This window comes from Callorhinchus milii, unplaced genomic scaffold (genome assembly GCF_018977255.1).
Source record: "Callorhinchus milii isolate IMCB2004 unplaced genomic scaffold, IMCB_Cmil_1.0 Scaffold16, whole genome shotgun sequence".
NCBI classification, from domain to species: domain Eukaryota; kingdom Metazoa; phylum Chordata; class Chondrichthyes; order Chimaeriformes; family Callorhinchidae; genus Callorhinchus; species Callorhinchus milii.
Genome location: NW_024704757.1, coordinates 3,945,150 through 3,965,822, shown reverse-complemented (window position 1 = coordinate 3,965,822; position 20,673 = coordinate 3,945,150). Strand labels below are relative to the sequence as shown.

General features: G+C 46.3%; 1 protein-coding gene across 1 annotated transcript; it reads left to right on the top strand.

Moving 5' to 3' along the window:
- The first annotated feature begins 6,112 nt into the window (after positions 1-6,112).
- stub1 (STIP1 homology and U-Box containing protein 1) lies at positions 6,113-19,748 on the top strand. The gene is made up of 7 exons (XM_007904861.2): positions 6,113-6,307; positions 10,704-10,902; positions 13,159-13,324; positions 15,392-15,482; positions 16,960-17,016; positions 17,705-17,821; positions 19,086-19,748. Exons 1-7 carry the CDS (start codon positions 6,128-6,130, stop codon positions 19,209-19,211), a joined length of 936 nt encoding a protein of 311 aa, XP_007903052.1. The 5' UTR covers positions 6,113-6,127; the 3' UTR covers positions 19,212-19,748.
- Positions 19,749-20,673: the final 925 nt, after the last annotated feature.

Below are 20,673 nucleotides of genomic sequence, written 5' to 3'. Positions count from 1 at the left end.
CCCCTGTCTGTGCCCATGCAGCACGCATCTCCCTATAACCGGGACGTAACAGCAGAATTTAAATCAGGTCTCCAGTTACCTGGCTACATCCCATTCCCAGCAGGCTGTGACGTGTCTCAGCTAAGAGAATAATGTAGGTGTTTCCATCTTCCCAAGGAAGGAACAGCTCTGTGCCAGGCTTTCAGTCAGACTGAAAACTGGGTCTCCATTGCTGTGGCCACGGTCAGGCTAGGATTTAACAGCGAAGCTGAGCAGCTATTGTACATTATTGTCAGGATGAAACGTAGGGCAAGTTTCCTTACTCCACACGCCTCTGCTTACCTAGCAGTAAGTAGGAACTGGGTTGTTAGTCGATTGGCGGATTGCTTTTCCAGGGATAATGAATCCCTTCAAAAATAATAATAACTTGGTCACTCAATCCACGACTCATTGTGCGACGCTGCTCTACGCAATTGGCTGCTGCGTTTTACCCACAAAACATAGTCAATTCACTTAACATTATATTTGAAATGTCTAGAAGACGTGATAAGGCTCTATATCAAATGCAAGGGTTATTATTGTTCTTACCCACACTGTTAGTTGAATGTATTATTCATCATTTCACATTCAGAATCCCCAACCGAGGATTACAGGACAGTCAGTCACCACATTCCCTGGGATCCGGACACTGAAGGCATTTCTGCACTGGGTTACAGCAGGTGGTAAATAAAGTACTGTAGAGAATCAGAGTGTTGACAGCAGCTGTCAGACTGTAGAGGGAGAACAGAGGAGAGGGAAACAGCACAAGGATCCAGGTGAGGAAGGTGGAAGAGCAGGGGAAAACTGGATTGATTCTCCTACTGAACGGACTCCCCGCTCCAGCTGCAGACTATCTGGAACTCGTGTCCTCGCCTGCTACAGGCTCCACAAGTCCATCAGCCCCATCCTCGCCTGGCTCCATTGGCTCCCCATCCCCCAGAGGATAGAGTTCAATATCCTCGTCCTCTCTTTTAAAGCCCTCCACAGTGTCACCCCCTATCCCGACCTGTATGACCTCCTTCAATCCTACTGACCTGGCCACGCCCTCCACTCAGCGGGCACTGACCTACTCCATGGTCCCTGCCCACTTTCCGCCTTTCTGCTCCCGTGCTCTGGAACTACAGCCCACAATCTCACTGCTTTGCCCCTCCCTGCCTCAAACACTCAAAAGCCTTTCAGAACTTTCTCTTAAGCCGTGCTTTCAGCCAACTGCAGTTTGGCAAGAACCAAGGATTGGTGACCCCTGAGTGTGCATTGGGGTCTGACCAGCAAAAAACGCAGAGCTTGTCATTGATATGGCTGTCCGGCAAGCTTTCCTGCTGTTTGTCGAGCTAGGACCACCCTACCCATTAAGGCTTTGGCTTACAGGATTAACAGGAGTGACTGGTCTGCCCTTCCAGGTCCTACTGATGAGCTAGCCTGGCTGTGCTGTCATTAGCAGTCCTCTGCAATACTGCATTCCCACCTGGCTCAGGAACCGGATGAGAGACCAACACAGAGGGCTGGCTTGATTCTGATATTCCATTGCCAGGCATGTCACCTTGGAACCAATTCAGTTCCAAGGAGAACCCAATTACCATGGTGGGTTTGAAGGAGAGAAGCTGAGGAAAGAGATTAATATTTTACCACAAAGGGACTTTAGCTGTGACAATAGGAAAGGAATTCAATAAAGACCTCATTAATAAAAAAAGCACCTAAACTGCAGCATTGTAATTGCATTAATCAGATATCTGCTGAAAGGTTATTAAGAGAATGATGGAGGTGATAGTTATAGGCAGGAATAGATGGCAGGGTTGGGATGTCTATACTTGGTGACAAACTTTCCCATAAAAGTGTCTTGCTGTGTGAATAAAAGATTTTAAAAAATAGGTTTGTTAAAAGCCTCTACAATATAACAATGAATAAAAGGAGTCACATTAGAAAAATGAGGAGAAATGTAAGGCACGGACTTTTTTCGTCTAGCATTTATGTTCTAATTGGTGTGGGGATGGGGCAGGCCAGTCCTGCCAATTCCATATGCTAATGGTGCTCCCCAAATCCTGGCATTTATAGAAGAGAATCCCGGGTCTTTCAGGATTCGGGAACTAATGCGGCTTTCAAACTGTGTTTAATGTCAGGGGAGCTGAGGCCTGACCCTGCTTGTCAGCCCGTGTGTGCCTGCTGTGTGAGGTTAATGCTGCAGATATGTTTAACACAGTCTGACAGGCCCCATCCCATGTTCCTAACAGCATCTCTCGTTTCAAATCTGTTCCTCAGGAAAGTCTGTAGCAAAACAGATTCTAGCAATTGGCAATGTTCTTTGACAATCATTCAAATGACAGCAGGAAGGCTGTCAATGTACTATTGGCTGCCACATTTGCTTACAAATGCACATCACATTATTATGTTGAAGTTGAATATTATTATCACTAATGTGTCTGTGTGTTGACGTGTCTGTATGTGCGTGTTGACGTGTGTCTGTGTGTCCGCCCAAATCTGAGTGCGCGCATGTGTGCACATGTGTTTGTTGACGTTGTATGTGTGTGTGAGTACACACATGTACGTTAACATTGGGTGGGATGCGCTGGTGTGTGTGTTGATGTGTGAATGTTGATGTGTGTGTGTTGACTGTGTGCGTCTGCATGTGTTTCTTGACCTTGTACAGTTTGTGTTTCTGTGCTGTGGGCGGCATGGAAACCCGATTGGAAGGGTTCATGAAGGGAGTCCCACAACACAGAAACAGCCCTGGTCAAAGTGACAAATGACATTCTGTCCATCTGCGCCTAGTTCTCTCTCTGCCTTCTTGTTCTCCTTGACCTCTCTGCTGCCTTCGACACCGTTGACCACTCTATCCTCATCCACCGCCTCTCCTCCCACCTCAACCTTCACGGCTGTCCTTGACAGCCTCTCTGCCCCCACACTCTGGAACTCCATCCCACGTTCCCTTCGCCTCGCTTCCTCCCTCACATCCTTCAAGGCCAGTCTCAAGACCTTCGATCGTGCCTTTGGTCTCCCTCCCACCTCTCTGCCTTCCCTCACCCCTACACCACCCCTCCCCCATGCTCGGGCCCCGACATCTGACTGTTCAGCGCTTTGGGACGGCCTCCTGACATGAAACACGCTCTATAAATGTAATGTTGTTGTTGTGTGAAAGAGCTCGGAGACGGAGCGACGTGTCGTGTCAAGTCTGCAGGTGTATCCGCTGCAGCTCATGGCTCAGTGAAGGTTAAAAACTGAGACATAACAGTGAGTGTGAAGATCACTGAGGTTTCTGCATGAGAGGCAACACTGACCACATTGTGCTATCTCGGGATCCTGGGATTTGGTACATTAAAATCCCCAAATCCTGAGATTCAGAAAGAGCAGTGGGATTGCACCCCCTCAGTGGACGGGCTCGATAGGCCAAATGGCCTCCTTCTGCATGGGGAGAGGCTCAGTCTGGAGGTGAGGAGAGCGAGGATAAGGGTTTGGGCAGCCTGGGGGGAGGGCAGGGGTGGGTGAGGAGGGCAAGATTGTCTGAGCCTGAGGTGAGGTTTAGGGAGAAATTGTGATCAATGAAGTCATCATTAAGAAACTGAATCTGTGACAATTGTGACGTTCCAGGTGGGTGCACTGTGGAGCGCTGCAATCAATAAAGGTAAAAATAACATTCAACAGCAGATATTCAGCAAAGTTCTCAGCCACAAAGGTGCTATTCAGAATCCTGAACAAAGTTAATGATATTCTAATCGTTACCCTCTGGTGCTGATGTAACAGGGAAGTCCAACCTAGGTTAGCGAGAACTCGATTTAAGAGCATATCGAGTGAAATTAAAAGCATTAAATCTGTGACAGTGTTACCTGATCAATCGATAGTCAACGCTAAAAATCTTGAATTCCTTTTTACAATATGACAGAGAATAATAAGTGGCAGATATTGAGAGCAGAGAGAGTGGGAGCCAGCGTGGAAGAAGGCTGAAAGCTTGTGGATTACTGTAGCTTCGTGGTTAGAGCAGTCACCTCGCAAGCAAGTGGCCCGAGGTTCGATTCCAGTGCAGGATGAAACATTGGGCACGTTTCCTTACTTCACACACCTCTGGTTACCTAGCAGTAAGTAGGAACCCGGTTGTTAACCGATTGGCAGACTGCTTTTCCAGGGGTAATAATCTCTTCAATTTTTAAAAAAAATTTGGTCACTCAATCCATGACTGTTTGTGGGACAATGCTGTGCACAATCGGGTGGCATATTTTGCCCACAAAATATACAGTCAATACACTTTACAGTATATTTTGTGAAGCGCTTTGAGACATCTCGAAGACGTGATCAGGCGCTATATCAAATGCAAGGATTATTAGTATTATATATTTTGGCTTCCAAATGGTATTTAATAAAGTCTCTTATTTTGTGCTTTTCAGCAATTTAAGATACTCCAATATGCCCTCATAAACAGCCACAAAACACACAGGACTGCCCATACTGTTGGTCTGTCAGAGCTGAGCAGGGAAAGATTTACAGCAGTTTGTAAGGTTTTGTGTAAGGGGCGTGTAGGAAGTGGGGAGAAACTATTGTGGAGGGGCTATATGTGGAGGGGAGGGGTTGTGTGTGTGGTGGCGTAGATCATGTGGCTGTACACAGACCAGGCCTCTCCCTAATCTCACAAGGCTATATCACCATCATAATACTGCAGATGCTGGATATCTGAAATAAAACAGAAGTCGCTGAGAACGCACAGCAGGTCAGGCAGCATCTACTGAGAGAGGAAAATGAGTTAACGTTTCAGGGTGATGACCTTCCATCACAACTGTGGGATGTTGGAAGGGTTGCACTTGCGTACGGAATGGAGATGTTCAGCAAAGCACGTCCACCAATGTAGTATACTGTATTCACTGCTCACGATGTGGTCTCCTCTACATCAACAACTTGGATTTATATTGTGCCCTTCATGCCGGATGGCGTGTCACCACACACATCGGGGTGACCAAACGCAGATTGGGTGACTGCTCTGCCGGACACCTCCGTTCTGTCTGCAAGTGTAACCCTGAGCTTCTGGTCACTTCCCACTTTAATTCTTCTTCCCCCTCCGGTCTCGCTGTCCATTGGCCTCTTACGCTCTTCCAACGAAGCACAGTGAGGAACAGCACTTCATCTACCTCCTGGGCACCTGACAGCACTCCGGCCTCAACAATGATTCTAACCACTTTAAACCTTAAAAACACCGCTCCCATCTTGTCTCAGCCTTCCCTCCCCCCCCATCATTGTCGTTTAAAACCCATCGCGCATCCTGGAGTCCTGTAGCTCAGTGGTTAAAGCACTCGCCTCGCAAGCGAGAGGCCCGAGTTTGATTCATGGGTGGGGTGAAATGTTGGGCAAGTTTCCATTCTCCACACGGCGCTGTCTATCCAGCAGCAGTAGGGCAGGAACCCGGCTGTTAAGCTGATTGACGGGTCATTTTTCTGGGGGTACGTTATCTCCTTTAAAATAAAACGGGTCGCTTCAACCCCCGGCGGCTTGCGGGGAGGGGGCGCCCGCGAGACACGCAGTCCATTCGCTTCGCCGTCTGTCCCGCGAAGCGCTTGGAGGCGTCTCGGAGATGTGATCAGGCGCTGCGTCGAATGCAAAGATTATTATTATAATTATTATTATTATATCCTTTCTTTCCGGGGAGGGGGGGGGGGGAGGGGGGGGGAGACACTTCCCTGCTTGTGTCCTTATAATCTATTCCCTTCCCCCCTCCCATCCCCCCATCCCCCCCAGTCCTGACGAGAGGCCATCGACCTGAAACGTTGACCCACTCGCCCTCTCGCCGTCCCCCGTCCCCTCGGCTCTCATTTTCCATCACCAACATGGCGGCCGCTGACGCCCCGCGCGGACTGGTGACGTACGCGGCGCGGAGGCGCGGTCGGATGATGTCACTGGCGCGGGGCTCGGCACCAGCAGCGCCTCAGCCCCGAGACGAGCGCCCACAGGCCCCGGAGCCCCAGCCCGGGCCCCAGGCCTCACAGACACCGGCTGCTGCCGCACCACCCCCCCCCCCCCCCCCCGGCACCGTGAGCAGGCCCGAGCCCCCCCGGCGGCCTGCCCCGAGCCCCCCGTGCCTGCCCGCCCCTGCCTGCCGCCCGAGCGCCGGCCCCGCGGCCTGGGGCCCACAGCGATGGAGAGCGGGTCCAGGAAGCCGGCTCCCTCCCGGGTGTGTGTGGGCGGCGGCTCCGGGGACAGTATGACCGGCAGCCCCGAGAAGAGCCTGAGCGCCCAGGACCTGAAGGAGCAGGGAAACCGCCTGTTCCTGGGCAGGAAATACCAGGAGGCCGCGGCTTCCTACAGCAAAGCCATTGTGAGTATCCGCCACCGACACGGACACAGCACACAGCGCACACACACAATACACACACAGTGCACACACAGCACACACCTACAATACACACACAGTGCACACACACATACAATACACAGCACACACAGCGCACACCTACAATACACACAGCACACACACACACAGTGCACACACACAATACACACACAGCACACACACACACACACAGCACACACCTACAATACACACACAGCACACACACACACAGCACACACCTACAATACACACAGCACACACACACACACAGCACACACCTACAGTACACACAGCACACACACACACAGTGCACACACACAATACACACACAGCACACACACACACACACAGCACACACCTACAATACACACACAGCACACACACACACACACACAGCACACACCTACAATACACACACAGCACACACACACACAGTGCACACACACAATACACACACAGCACACACACACAGTGCACACACACAATACACACACAGCACACACACACACACAGCACACACCTACAATACACACACAGCACACACACACAGTGCACACACACCCAATACACAGCACACACACACACAGTACACACACACAGCACACACACAATATATACACACACACAGTACACACACAATATATACACACACACACTACACACACACACTACACACACACAATACACACACACAATATACACACACATACAATACACACACATACAATACACACATACACACATACACAATATACGCACACAATACACACACAATATACACACACATACAATACACACACATACAATACACACACAATGTATACACACACAATACACACACGCAATACACACACACAATATATACACACATACAATACAAATACAATACACACACATACAATACACATAAGATATACATACACACATACGATACACACACACACCCTAACCTTAATTTACACAGAAACACACAATATACACTCACACATAATATACACACACATACACAGACAATATAATACATGCAATATACACATACAATACGCGCACTAAACACACACACACTATACACATACAATATACACACAATATACACACACAAACAGTATACACACACAAACAACATACAGTACATCACAAACATACAAGTACACACACGCACAATACACACACACAATACACACGTACACAGTACATCACATGCATACAATATACACACATACACAGTGCATCACACACAATATACACACAATATACAAATACACAGTACACACACACAATACAAACACACATACACTGCCTGCCAGGGACACAAACACATACACACAGAAAGACCGCCAGAGACGCACATACACACACACACACACTGCAAACACACACACACACTACAAACACACACACACACACTCAATAAAACACACACACATACTGCCCGCCAAGGAAAACACACACACAATACAAACACATACTGCGTGCCAGGGACACACAAACACATACAAAATCCGAGACAGCCAGGGGCACACACATACACAGCCAGAGATACACACAATACACAAATACACAGTACAACCACAAACCAGGTACACCCACATACACAAACATAGCCCACCAGCAATACACACAGCGCACCAGGGATACTCGCATACACACACCAGGGATACACACAGCACACAGCCCGCATTCTCCCTGTAAACACCGACAGGTACACAGCAGTCTTTACCAAGGAGCTGTTTACACGACAGTAAACTGGGCTCAGATTGTGAGGTTTTGCCCCTTTTTATTGGATCCCTTTGTCAAAGGGAAGCCACCACTATCAGTTCCTTTCATTATTTGACACACCTCAATCAAATTATCCACTTAACATCCTCTTCTCTAAGGAATAAACCTCCAGTTTCCCCAGCCTTTTATTGTGAGTCAGCTCCTTCAGTCCAAGTATCAGTCAATATTGAGCTATTGCTGATATCCTCGGTGTATAAATACTGTGTTTTCAACTTCTGGACAATATGAGTCAAGTGATTTCAAGGTTGTATATGTGCATTTAACATAGTGCCTTATAATGTGAGACGATCCAAAGAGCTTCACAGGAAACATTGTAAAATGTAGTCACTATATATTTTGTGGACGAAATTGTAACAAGCTCCAGAATATCTCTCCTGTGCTTATTAGGTATTCTCATCAATTACCCAGCTGATACTTGTACTGTTACTGTATGTGTTTCTCTGGTTATCTTTGGGAAGAGATTGGGCCTTGTAATAACAATACAAATCTGGGTTCTCCTTCAGCTCTGTGTCGTGTTTTGAGATGTCTTCCCAACGTGAAGCTGCAGTATAATGTAAATTGTTGTTTAAAGACTGAGGTATGGTGTCTGCCTTCTGTTTGTTAGTTAGCTGTTGGTTAGAGTTACTTAAACACTTGGTCAGTATTACCTGTACTTGTAGCTGTCGATTTCTCTTTTAGAATCATTTTGATCCATGTCAGTCAACTGATTCAGTAAATGACAAATCCTTAATGATCAAAATCGTTGGTCCAGGCTTATAGCTGTGTAAAGAAAGGAGGACAAAATCATTGGTGCAATCTTATTGTATTAACTGTCAATTTAGACTGACTACTTTTCCATATTCTTGTTTTGTTAGATTGAATTCAAAGACCCTCTGACCCGTAAACTAATTTTTCAGAGTAAGTGCAGTGCTGGAGATTCTTTCGTCCTTCACTTTATTTTCGCACAATTCGCTATCCACCTTTTAAAACCAAAGCTGAGCAGTGTTTAGTGTGAGGGAAAGTTGCGCGTTTATTCCTCCAACCATTATATTGACACCATTTTACAGTTTTGTCCCAGCTGGTGATGCATCCTCAGATCACTAGAGTAAGTTGAATGCGCTGTAGCACGGAGGAATATATTTTGAGTGATTAGGAATATGCAACTGCCATTGTCAGGTTGAAACTGACAGCTCAGGGTCACACTATCCTACTTCAAACATAATACTGCAGTGATTATATTCGTGACACGTTTCTTGTGGATATTTTCCTTTTAAGACTTTTACGTCTTGTCTGCTTGGCAGCCAATCCGAGCTCCCAAAGTCACTGGTCAGCAAGTCCGTGGGGAGGAGGTGTGTGGTCATGTGGCATCCTCTTATGTGCTTATCCTGTTAATCTGTACCATGGCGCAATCCTAGATTAAACTTGTGTGCTTGTGTTTGATCTCAATTCACACAGCATGTGAGTGTTTGTTTATATAGCCTGCACTGAATATATTATTCTGCGGTGTCTCATTTCTTTAATTTTGGTGTGAGAATTTGGACCAGTTCTGCTTCCTGCTTCATTCAGTGCTTCCAAACTCTACATGTTGGTAATTTGTCAGAGCCAAGGCTGAACGTCCATCTGTGTGACTAGCTGGAACTGTAAATATAAATATGTTTTAAAATCAGCAGGTCAGGAAAGAGCTGCAGCGCCGAAAATGTCCGTGTTGTCGGTGGAGATCGGTAAGGCCTCAAGTTGGCATTGATCCTGTTATTAATACTCCTGTCTTTGGTTCATCAAAGTGACAGAACTAGAAATATAATCAGAAGGAAAACAAGCGTGGGTGAGTCTGTTTCATCAGCCTGGAGAGGTGAAAGCTGGTTTCATGTCAAGACACGGAAGATGTTTCTGTTTTCAGTAGCCAGACTACAATTAATACAGAGGTCATTATACTGATTTTCTACACAGTCCACATGGTTTATTCTGAATATTTGATGGAAGTTGTTAAATATGGAATACACTGCACTTGCGAGCCAGACTTGTGCTAAGCCAGTATTGTTAAGTGCTTTGGGACAGCCTCCTGACTTGAAAGATGCTGTATGAACTTCAGTTTGTACTGTATTCTGTATTTGGCGTTAAATTCAAGAGTTTGCTGGTGAAATGCTGAGGCACTCGTCTTTGACTGGAAGAGAGGTTTGGATGAAGAAGTGCCTTTGCTGGTTGGCGGCAGTGGGAAGGCATCACCCGGAGACCGTCTGACAGACCAGCTGGAAGCCCCTGAGAAGTTTCCAAAGTTCATAAGGGTCAGTCACCTGGAACAGAGAATGTGATCCTACTGAATATTCCTCAATAGAAAGAGTGCTTTGTTGAAGGACAAAGAGGGGCGAGGAAACCCATAACAGTGTGTTGGTCCAGTGTTTAATATTACACAGGGTTTTACAATGACTTGCACAGAGATCTGAGTGGTTCCTATCATTTAATTCTCAGTGTCTTGTTAATGATATATTACAAAGGGACTAGCATCCTGCAGGATTCCAGTTGCTGTGATCCAGTTCCTCCCTCTGTGTGCAGAGCGCTGTACGGGATACAGTCACCCCATTACTCACAAGCTGTTGACTTTCATCTCTTGGCTTTTTTTTTCCAGAACCGTAACTCCTCTGTGGGGGTGTACTACACAAACCGAGCCCTGTGCTATGTGAAGATGCAGCAGTTTGATAAGGCGTTGGGGGATTGTAAACATGCCCTGGAGTTGGACAGCCAGTCTGTCAAAGCACATTTCTTCCTGGGCCAGTGTCAGCTGGAAATGGAGAATTACGATGAAGCGATTGCCAACCTTCAAAGAGGTCAGCTTCTGTTAATTGCCCAGGCTGCAAGCGTGCATTCCTGACCTGCATCTCACTCTTGGCTATAATAACAATACATATGTTTGATATACTGCCTGATCACATCAAAGCCCCTCACAGGATTTTGTTGCGTGTTATAGGCGAACCGCCAAATTGCACACAGCAATGTCCCACAAACAGCAATAAAGTGAATGGCTAATCATTTATTTGTGGGATTGTTGGTCAGGACATAGGGAGAAACGCCCTTCTCTTTTTGAGTGTGCCATGAGATCGCATGAGCAAACCCATATAAAAATCCTATCCTTTAAATTGTGCAACTGTATTGCTTAATTTCACTATTTTAGTGACAGTGCAAACTTAAAATAGGCAACGTCAAAATTCATACACATTTTAAAACAATAATACACTTATCAATAAAATACATATAAAGTCCTGTAGCTCAATAGTTAGAGCACTCACCTCACAAGCGAGAGGACCTGGGTTCGATTCCTGGCAGGGAGAAATGTTGGGAAAGTTTCCTTACTCCACATGCCTCTGTTCGCCTAGCAGTAAGTAGGAACCTGCTTGTTAGTCGATTCGCGGATCACTTGTGGGGATTGACAGTGTATTTTACACGGTGGATTTACTGTGTATTTTGTGGGCGAAACACGGCAAACAATTGTGCGCAGCAGTGTTCTACAAACAGTCGTGGATTGAGTGACCAAATTTATTTTTTAATTTTATTTTGGAGGGGTTATTGCCCCCAGAAAGCGATCTGCTAATCGACTAACAACTGGGGTCTTATTTACTGCTAGATAAACTTGCCTACGGTTTCGCCCCTGTAACTTTCCTTTAAAATACAATCGTAGCAATAATTGAGCCTATATTGTCCAGCTAAGGTACTGTATTCTGCTTATTGGAATCAAGCATTGAACAATGATGTTTAGTTTAATAAGAGAACAGGCTGTTTGATTGCTAACTGGTAAAGTGGCTGATCCCAAGCTGCAGAGTGGGGTGGGGGGGTGGGGTGGTATCTGGCAGTGAGTGTAAAGTCTTAATGAGTCACAGTCGCCTGTTTGTCACTGTGCAACTTTGTGGTTTTCTTTCATGCTATGGCCTCTCTATCCCGTCTCCTTGTGGCTTTGTTCTGTGAGGGAATGTCGCTCTCTTTCTCTCTTCCACACTGTTTGTCATACTCTTTCATTCTTTTCCCATCTCAATGTCTGCTCCTACCCCTGCCTCACCGCTCCCCCGCACGACTGCTACATGGGTGTTGGTGCTGCGAAGTGGGATGTGCTGAAGATAGACTGCCTTCCTGCTGGGTTAGTGAGCTGCCCGGGGTAGCAAGGCGATGTGGGGTGGATAGCTGTCTTCCTGTAGGGACACATCCTGTAGCTCAGTGGTTAGAGCACTCGCCTCGCAAGCAAGAGACTTGGGTTCTATTCCCGTCAGGGCGAAACATTACTCCACACACCTCTGTTTACCTAGCAGTAAGTAGTCAAATGGCAGATCACTTTTTCTGAGATAATAAACCCTCGGTCACTCAATCCACGATTGTTTGTGGGACACTGCTGTGCGCAATTGGCTGCTGCATTTCACCCACAAAAATATACAGTCTTCATTTTACAATATATCCTGTGAAGCGCTTTGAGACGACTAGAAGACGTGATAAGGCGCTATATCAAATACAAGGATTATTATTATTATCCTCTTAACCTAATTCCAGAGAGTATTAGGCACAGGTTGGCAAGAGCCAAGGCTTGGGGACTTCAGAGTGTGCATTGAGATAACTGGAGTCGAACCAGATAAAACCACGTAGCTTGCTATTGAGAGCACTGTCTGGCAGGCGTTCCTGCTGCTTGTCCAGCTAGGACCACCCTATCCATTAGGGCTTTGGCTTGCAGGGATAACGGGAGCTGAGTGGGATAACATTCTGGCCCCAGTGACTGGTCTGCCCTTCCAATTCCTGCCAATGAGCCAAGCTGGCTGTGCTGGCATCAGCAGTGCCCTGGAGCACTGCAGACCCACCAGGCTCAAGAACGGATGACAAAGACCGCCACAGAAAGTGGACTCAAAGATAGACATTCTGTAGCCAAGCATGTCACCTTGGCGCCAGTTCAAAGAGACCCGCTTACCTCAAGGGCTGTAGCTGTTTATTTGGGGTGAATTTTGTGGTTTGCGAGGGATGATTTTATTTCAGCATCACTTGTTCTTTGAGAGGAAGGGGACCATCTGTTCCTTTTTGTCAGTAATATTTGTAACCAAACTCTCTTTCAGCTTATAATTTAGCAAAAGAGCAAAGGCTGAATTTTGGGGATGACATTCCAAGTGCTTTGAGGATAGCAAAGAAGAAACGATGGAACAGTATTGAGGACAGAAGAATTCAGCAGGAGAATGATCTCCATGACTACCTCACCAAGCTGATCGTGGCGGAGAAGGAGAGGTATGATCAGGGCTCAGAGAGATTAGCACAAAAATAAACCTTTAAATCTCATTGATTTTACACTTCACCCTCAACTGCCGCTGCTAACTTGCAACCCCACTTTCCCAAAGATAAAATCTTCCAGAATTTGATTGCGCTGTTTATTATTTGCTCACTGTCTTATTGTTCCTTCGTCAACAATGCTAGAGAATTTGTTTTATGAAGCCCTCGTTCATTTTTTTATTTGTTGATTGGTGAATGAAGTTAGGCTTGGGGAGGGAGAGAGGTTTGGGGAGGGAGGTTTGGGTTTGGGGAGGGAGGTTGGGGTTCGGGAGGGAGGTCGGGGTTCGGGAAGGAGGTCGGGTTTCGGGAGGAGGTTGGGGAAGGAGGTCGGGGAGGTGGGGTTTAGGTTGGGGTTGGGGGAGGTTGGGGGAAGAGGTTGGGTTGAGCGGGGGGAGAGGTTAGGCTGCTCACCCCATTAACCAAATTTGACCCAATTGTGTTCCACTTGGGAACGAGGGTTGCCCCCGCAGACAGGCCCCTCCCCCTCCGCCCAAACTCTGTCGGCCCCAAATTGTCACAGGACAATGTGGACTTGAACATGTCTTCACAACCCTGCCGAGCAGGTCAGGTGACAGGATGACCTTTGTGGCAGGGCAAGCCTGGCCTGAGCCTAGTGACCAAGAGCTCCAGTGAGCTCTGCGTTCCAGTCTCTCCCGTTCCAGTTCGAGGGCAGATCACACTGCTCACAAGGGAAGTCCTGCGATACCGAACCCAGCCAACAGGGCTGAAGGCACAGCTGTAGTCCTTCCCATAACAGCCCCTAATTCTGGGTGAGATTTGGTTGTGTTCTGCGTACCACAGGCTGTATAATTCTGTGATTCTATGAAACTCAACAGGAGAATGTTTCTGGCAGGTGCTAGCTCGAGGAGTAACCGACAAGCACAGAAACCGTCAACCATGCTCCACACAAAAGAGCAACGGCTTGCCGACTAACTGGAGCTGCCCTGCTCAAACCTCTTCCCACTAATTGAGAGGTTCCTCTTTACGGTTAATTTGTTGCCCTCATGTCCAGCACTGTACCTGCCCTACTCTGGTTCGCTTTGAAGAGCCTATGTGAAGTTTGTCAGAGGCCACGTCAGAGCTGCTGAATGGAGATTGCAGTGGAGATTGTTATACTTCTGAGAGAAGTAATGGCCAATCCACAGTTCTCTTGTGTGACCTGTTTCTTACACAATGCAATCTCCAGTGATTTTATCTCATTGTGTGTCATTGGCAATGTATGGTCAGCCTTTATGTATTGAAATAGCTGGATTACCCTTCATTTCATAGCACCGTAGAAGAACAGGAGGTGGCCATTCAACCAACCCAGCCTGTTCCACCAGTGTATTACAATTTGGCAGATATTTTAATCCCAGTGCCCCACCATTTTGCCACATCCTATGATCCCTCTATTACGGTGGGGTAGCAATGGCAGATTGTCAGTACTTCTGTTGCCAAATGTTGCCCAGTCACTCCACCAACAATGACCCTCGGCAATTCCAACCTGTTGACTCATATCTGTGGTTATGTGATCCACACACTCACAGTCAGCCCATTGCTGAATTGGGTCCAGTTTAGTTCTGGCACACTCGCATTAATTTCACACAATTTTGCCTGCACAGTGTATGGGAAGTTCATCTTACATGATAAGTACAGTGACATTACCTGTGATGTGAGTTTTGTTGGAACACAGGAACCATATTGTCATGGGATTTGTTCTGTATGTTTGTGTAATTCTTTGGCTGGGATGGGACAGACACTTTTAGAATGGGACAGAAGTATTTTTATCAGACATTCAGCTATGTTCAACAGACATTTAGTTGTACAGGGCACTTCATATTCGAAAAACACCCAAGGACGCTAGACAATCAAGGGTTTTGGACCCGAGCTGGATATTGGGGTTGGAGGGTAGAGTGGGGGAAAGGTTGCCGAAAGCATGGTCGAAGAGACAGGTCTGTAGATGGGACTTGAAGCGAACTTCTCTCCAGCCTCCTATGGTGTCCGATGTCATGGCTGGTGCTCAGTGTCTGGTTTTCCATCCCACAGGGAAGTGGAACAATGTAAACGAAAACTCCATGAAGAGAGCCTGGATGAGACCCGAACCCGAACTGAAATCACAAAGATAGAAGCTAGACATGTAAGGACTGCACAACCTGTGTTGGTATTTCCATTATTGGTGATCAATTCAGAGTGTTATATAGTTACATAGAGTGTTGTAGTCGGCCCAACTAGTCCATGTTGGTGGTTTACTCTGCACAAGCCTCCACCCCCCCCATTCCACTGTCATCCCCCTCGATTTCCTTCTATAAAAAAATGTATTTGCTTTGATGCAATGCCTTTCACGTCGGGAGGACATCTCAAAGGACCCATATTTGCTTCTCCACCATGTATCCATTGAGTTTCTCTTAAATACGATGATACTTTTTGCTTCACCCATAGCTCCTAGTAGTGAGGTCCTCACTCTCACACCCTTTGCATGAAGACAGCTCTTACTGGCTCTCTTGTCCTCTTGTTTTGGACTCAACACAAAGTGAAACCAGCAATTAATGTTCACCTTTCATTAATTTTAAATCTCTCCTTCAGGTCCCCTTTTTAGTGGGCTCTACATTAGTATAGTATTATATTTTGACTCCAAAATCAGTTACTTAATCCTGATGATCAGGAAACAACCAGAACATTTCAGTCTTTGTTTTACATCAGATTTTGGTGGTGAAGTCAAACATGTTTATCCGTGTTATTCTTGGCTGAATGTTGGAAGGAGGTTATTCAACAGCATTGGCATTTGACCCTGACTTTACTGGCGGTGATAAACTGCTGTTTAGTCTGCTGGTTTGGGAGTCAGCAGTCAGGATAAAGTGGTTTCTACTGCCCCGGCTCTTGCTCTCTTGATTTCATGTCCCTGTCCAGGAGGGCTCTGAGATGCTATACCTGTGAAGGATGCTTGGAGCTGTTGAGGGCACTGTGGCAATATCAACCTGTCCGCTCCCTCCGCTCAGCAGGTTCCAGCCTACTCCATGTCCCCCACGCAGCCCACCATCGGCAGTTGGGCCTTCAGCCTCTCTGCCCTCACCCTTTGCAACTCCATCCCACAGTCCCTTCACTCCATCCCTTGCTCCTTCAAGGCACATCTCAAGAACCTCCTCCTGATGTGAAAGGTGCTGTGCAAATATCATTTTGTATTGTATTGCTGCCCCCTACTCTCTACTTCCTGTGTCTCCTTGCGATGGTGACGTGATACCATGTTCTCGGGCAGCCGACAGTTTGCAAACTTTTTGCATTGGTTTGATTTGTAATTGTCATTTTCTAATAGTGTGTGTGTTTAGCTCGTTGTGTTAATGTGGGGCAGTGGCATCCTGCTGACAGTATTGATAATAATATATAATAATAATCCTTGCATTTGATAGCGCTTTTCACATCTTCTCGACATCTCAAAGCGCTTCACAGAATATGGTGTAAAGTGAATTGATTGCATATTTGTGGGCAAAACGCAGCAGCCAATTGCGCACAGCAGCATCCCACAAACAGTCTTGGATTGAAATGACCATTTTATTATTGTTTTGTTTTGGATCTGCCTATGTTAATATTTAACCAGTTATTCTCCCTGCATCTTACAGGACAAGTACATGACTGAAATGGATAACTTATTCTCCCAGGTAGATGAAAAGAGAAAGGTGAGTTGTTTCCCTCCCCACCCCCTCCCCCTCTCCCCCCGAAAATAGATGGAATTTTTTGTTTTGGCCAGTTTGGAAACCCATCACCGTGATTATGAGTCTGAACACCAGATTGAGTTTCACGCGTGCACCTACACTAGAAAATTCCCATCTGGAATGGAATACCCACAGGGACGCATCCTGCTTACCTAGTTTCAGAGAGGATTAGGCTCAGTTGGTGAGAGCTGTGGGTTGGGAAAACCTAGAGTGTGCATTGGGGTAACTGCTGGAGTCTAATCAGCTAAAACACACATAGTTTTCCATTGAGAGCAGGTTGGACAAGCCTTCCCACTGCTTGTCCAGCTATGATCACCTTAACCATTATGGATTAAGATACTGGGTAAAAACTAGAGGTGGAAAAAACAGAAGACAAAATGAAAACCAAGAAACAAAATATTCCAGTGTAATTTCAGTAGAACAGAAAAGAAAACTGAGGGCAGTGAATGCTATGTAATCAGTAAGTGGTGTCTTCAGACCAAGGGGTTGTGAGAGCGTGGGATCTGCTGTGAGCTCTAGTCGATTGAGACTGAGGAGCAGGTTACCAGTTGGACGGTCAGCAGCCTGACATCTGGAGAAACAATACTAACAATGGACGCTTATCGCAACAGCTGCTGCAGAGGTGTAATGTGATGGTTTGTGCTATGTTTAGAAGCGGGATATCCCTGACTATCTGTGTGGAAAGATCAGCTTTGAGTTGATGAGGGAGCCGTGCATCACGCCCAGCGGCATTACCTACGACAGGAAGGATATCGAGGAGCACCTGCAGGTGAGTGTCCAGCTTCTCCCAGCTTTGGGAAGGCCTCGGTGTCACTGGGAGCTAGCACTAAACCATATCCATTCAGCTAAATGCTAAAAGAATATTTTGAAATACAAATGAAAGCATCTTTGCTCACCCCTGACATCCTTTTTGATAACCTTGTACACTTTTTGTCTTCTGTTCTCCTGTTGTCCTCCTGTTTCATAAAATTTAATTTCCCTGCAGCATCTACCGTGCTTTTTACAGGTTCTGTGTTCCCTCCACATGTGTGTAATCCACACCAATGGTGTTTATACTGTTAATTTACGGTGACGCTCTGGGCAGGACACTTTGTGCTAGAGTCCATTTAGCTGTTTCTTCCCTGTTTTCTAGCTGTTTCATTTGGTGACTAATTTCTTTTATGTCCACAAAATACACAGTCAATCCACTTTACAATTTATCCTATGAAATGCTTTGAGATGTCTCAATGACATAATGAGACTGTGGAGTTCTGTAGCTTAGTGGTTGGAGCTTTCTATAATTCTCTCCTCTTAACAATTTACAAACCTCCTGCAAACAGAGAAGTAATCCCCCTCTGTTCCTTTGTCCAAGTCATTGTTATAAGTTCTGAGAAGATCTCCGGGGACCACTTATCATCACCCGTCAATCAGACCAACTCAGCTCCTATCCCCAACCAGTTTCCACCATGACATAATATTAATAATAATAATAATCCTTGCATTTGATATAGCACTTTTCACGTCGGGAGGACGTCCCAAAGCACTTCACAGAACACACTGTAAAGTGAATTGACTGTATATTTGTGGGCGAACGCGGCAGCCAATTGTGCACAGCAATGTCCCACAAACAGTCGTAGATTGAAAATGACCAATTTATTATTGTTTTTGGTTTTGGAGGGATTATTATTAGGCTCTGTGTGGAGTAAGGAAACTTGCCCAAGGTTTCGCCCTCTGCCTGGAATTGAACTCAGGTCTCTCTCACTTGCAAAGCGAGTGCTCTAACCACTGAGCTACAGGACTCCATATTGCAGGAGACTTGCTTGCACTGTGTAAGAGCCCAGGTGACTCCTGCCTCCCAGAGGCCTCTGGTGTCTGTGCTCTGAGATGTGATTACCTGCTCTGCTACCAACAGGCTTTCTTAGTCCGACCAACGCTGGATTGACAAAGTCTGTCAACGTCATTTTGTTTGGGATCATTTTATACAGAGCAGTGTTTGTGCTGATCGAGTCACTGTCAGTAACTGTGTACCAAACACCTTGTCCTTTACTTTTCAGCGGGTGGGCCACTTTGACCCTGTGACCCGAAGCGCTTTGACCCAAGATCAGTTGATTCCAAACTTGGCCATGAAGGAGGTAATTGATGCGTTTATAGCAGAGAACGGCTGGGTGGAAGAATACTGAACTGGATTTTAGCACCGTCAGGACTTGCACATTTGCACTGCGGCAATGACGGGACTTATACTAAGTGGATCTGAGAGTGAGCAAGCCACAGAGAGATACCGTGAGGCCCTCACATACAGGAAATCCTGTGGCTTTGTGCTTCTGGGATACAGTTACCATTCGTCTCATTTTAAATTTCTTTTATGTGCATGTATACAATTCTGGTTTTCCACTGAGATTCTGAACCTGGGACAATGAGTTGTGAAAGTCCTGGCTCTTTACTAACACTTGGGCAGAGCGGAGCAGCCTTTCACCTCAACAACTCTCTTGTCATTTGCTTTTTTTTTGGCTTTCAGCATGAAGGACAAACTGAGTTGAAATGCATTCTGTTTTCTTGTTTAATTATGAAATATTGTGTTTCTTTATTGGACACCCAGTGCCACTGGGAACGTGACAGTCTCTAATGATAAAAGTGAGGCCTGTGTGACTGAGCAACATAAATTGTAATGAATTTACCTTTCCTAGGTCATATATTAAACACTTACAGTTTATGTATAATTCTAAACAATTGTTTCTTAAACCTCCGGGGTGGGGGGGGGAGTGAGTGTTCCTGCCCTTTCTCTGCGCTGAGGTTCAGGTGTGGGCCTGTCACCTGGAGGGGCAGTGAGCTGCAAGCGTGTTAATATGTTCCTCTTGTTTGACTACTCTCGAGTGTTGGGATCACAGCTCCTCACGCTGCTCTTGGCTCGTTCCCCGGCAGCTGGTGTGTGTGCAAACTAGGAAGAGGCGATTTCTGTGGTTCGTGGGCTGGGGCTGTGGGGCTGCAACCTGCTGTGCAGAATGAGTCTGTGTTTCATCCCCATCCACGTGGGAGTCCTCGCAAGTGAGAGGACCTGGGTTTGAATCCCGGGCAGAGCGAAACATTGGACAAGTCTCCTTACTCCACATGCCTCTGTTTACCCAGCAGTAAGTAGGAATCCAGTTGTTAGGTCGAGCTCGTCTGGCCACAGGGGATGTTTAAATTAACACTCTTCATTTAGTGACCGCACCGTAAAAAAAAGTTATGTATAATACTGTACCTGAAAGTGTCTCTAATGATCGTCTGTGTATTTATTCAAATGTTCCTATTTGTACAAATCATTAGTCCCCCCCACCACTGCACAGTTCCTCGTCATCAACACCAGTCTGCAGGCTAATGCTAAATCTCCATCATTAACCTAAATTCCAAAATATAATGTTTTTCTCATCATTGAGAAACCAGACTGACGGCCTGTGAAAATGCCACCATGAAATTTGCCTTTCTACGGCTTATAATAAAATAAAAATGATAAATAATCCTTGCATTTGATACAGCGCCTTATCACGTCTTCGAGGCTTCTCAAAGTGCTTCTTATGTGGGCGAACGCATTCTGTGCACCATCCGATTGGCTACGTTTACTGACTCTGTGAGCTGTTGTTGGCGTGATGCGATTGTCAGTCATGA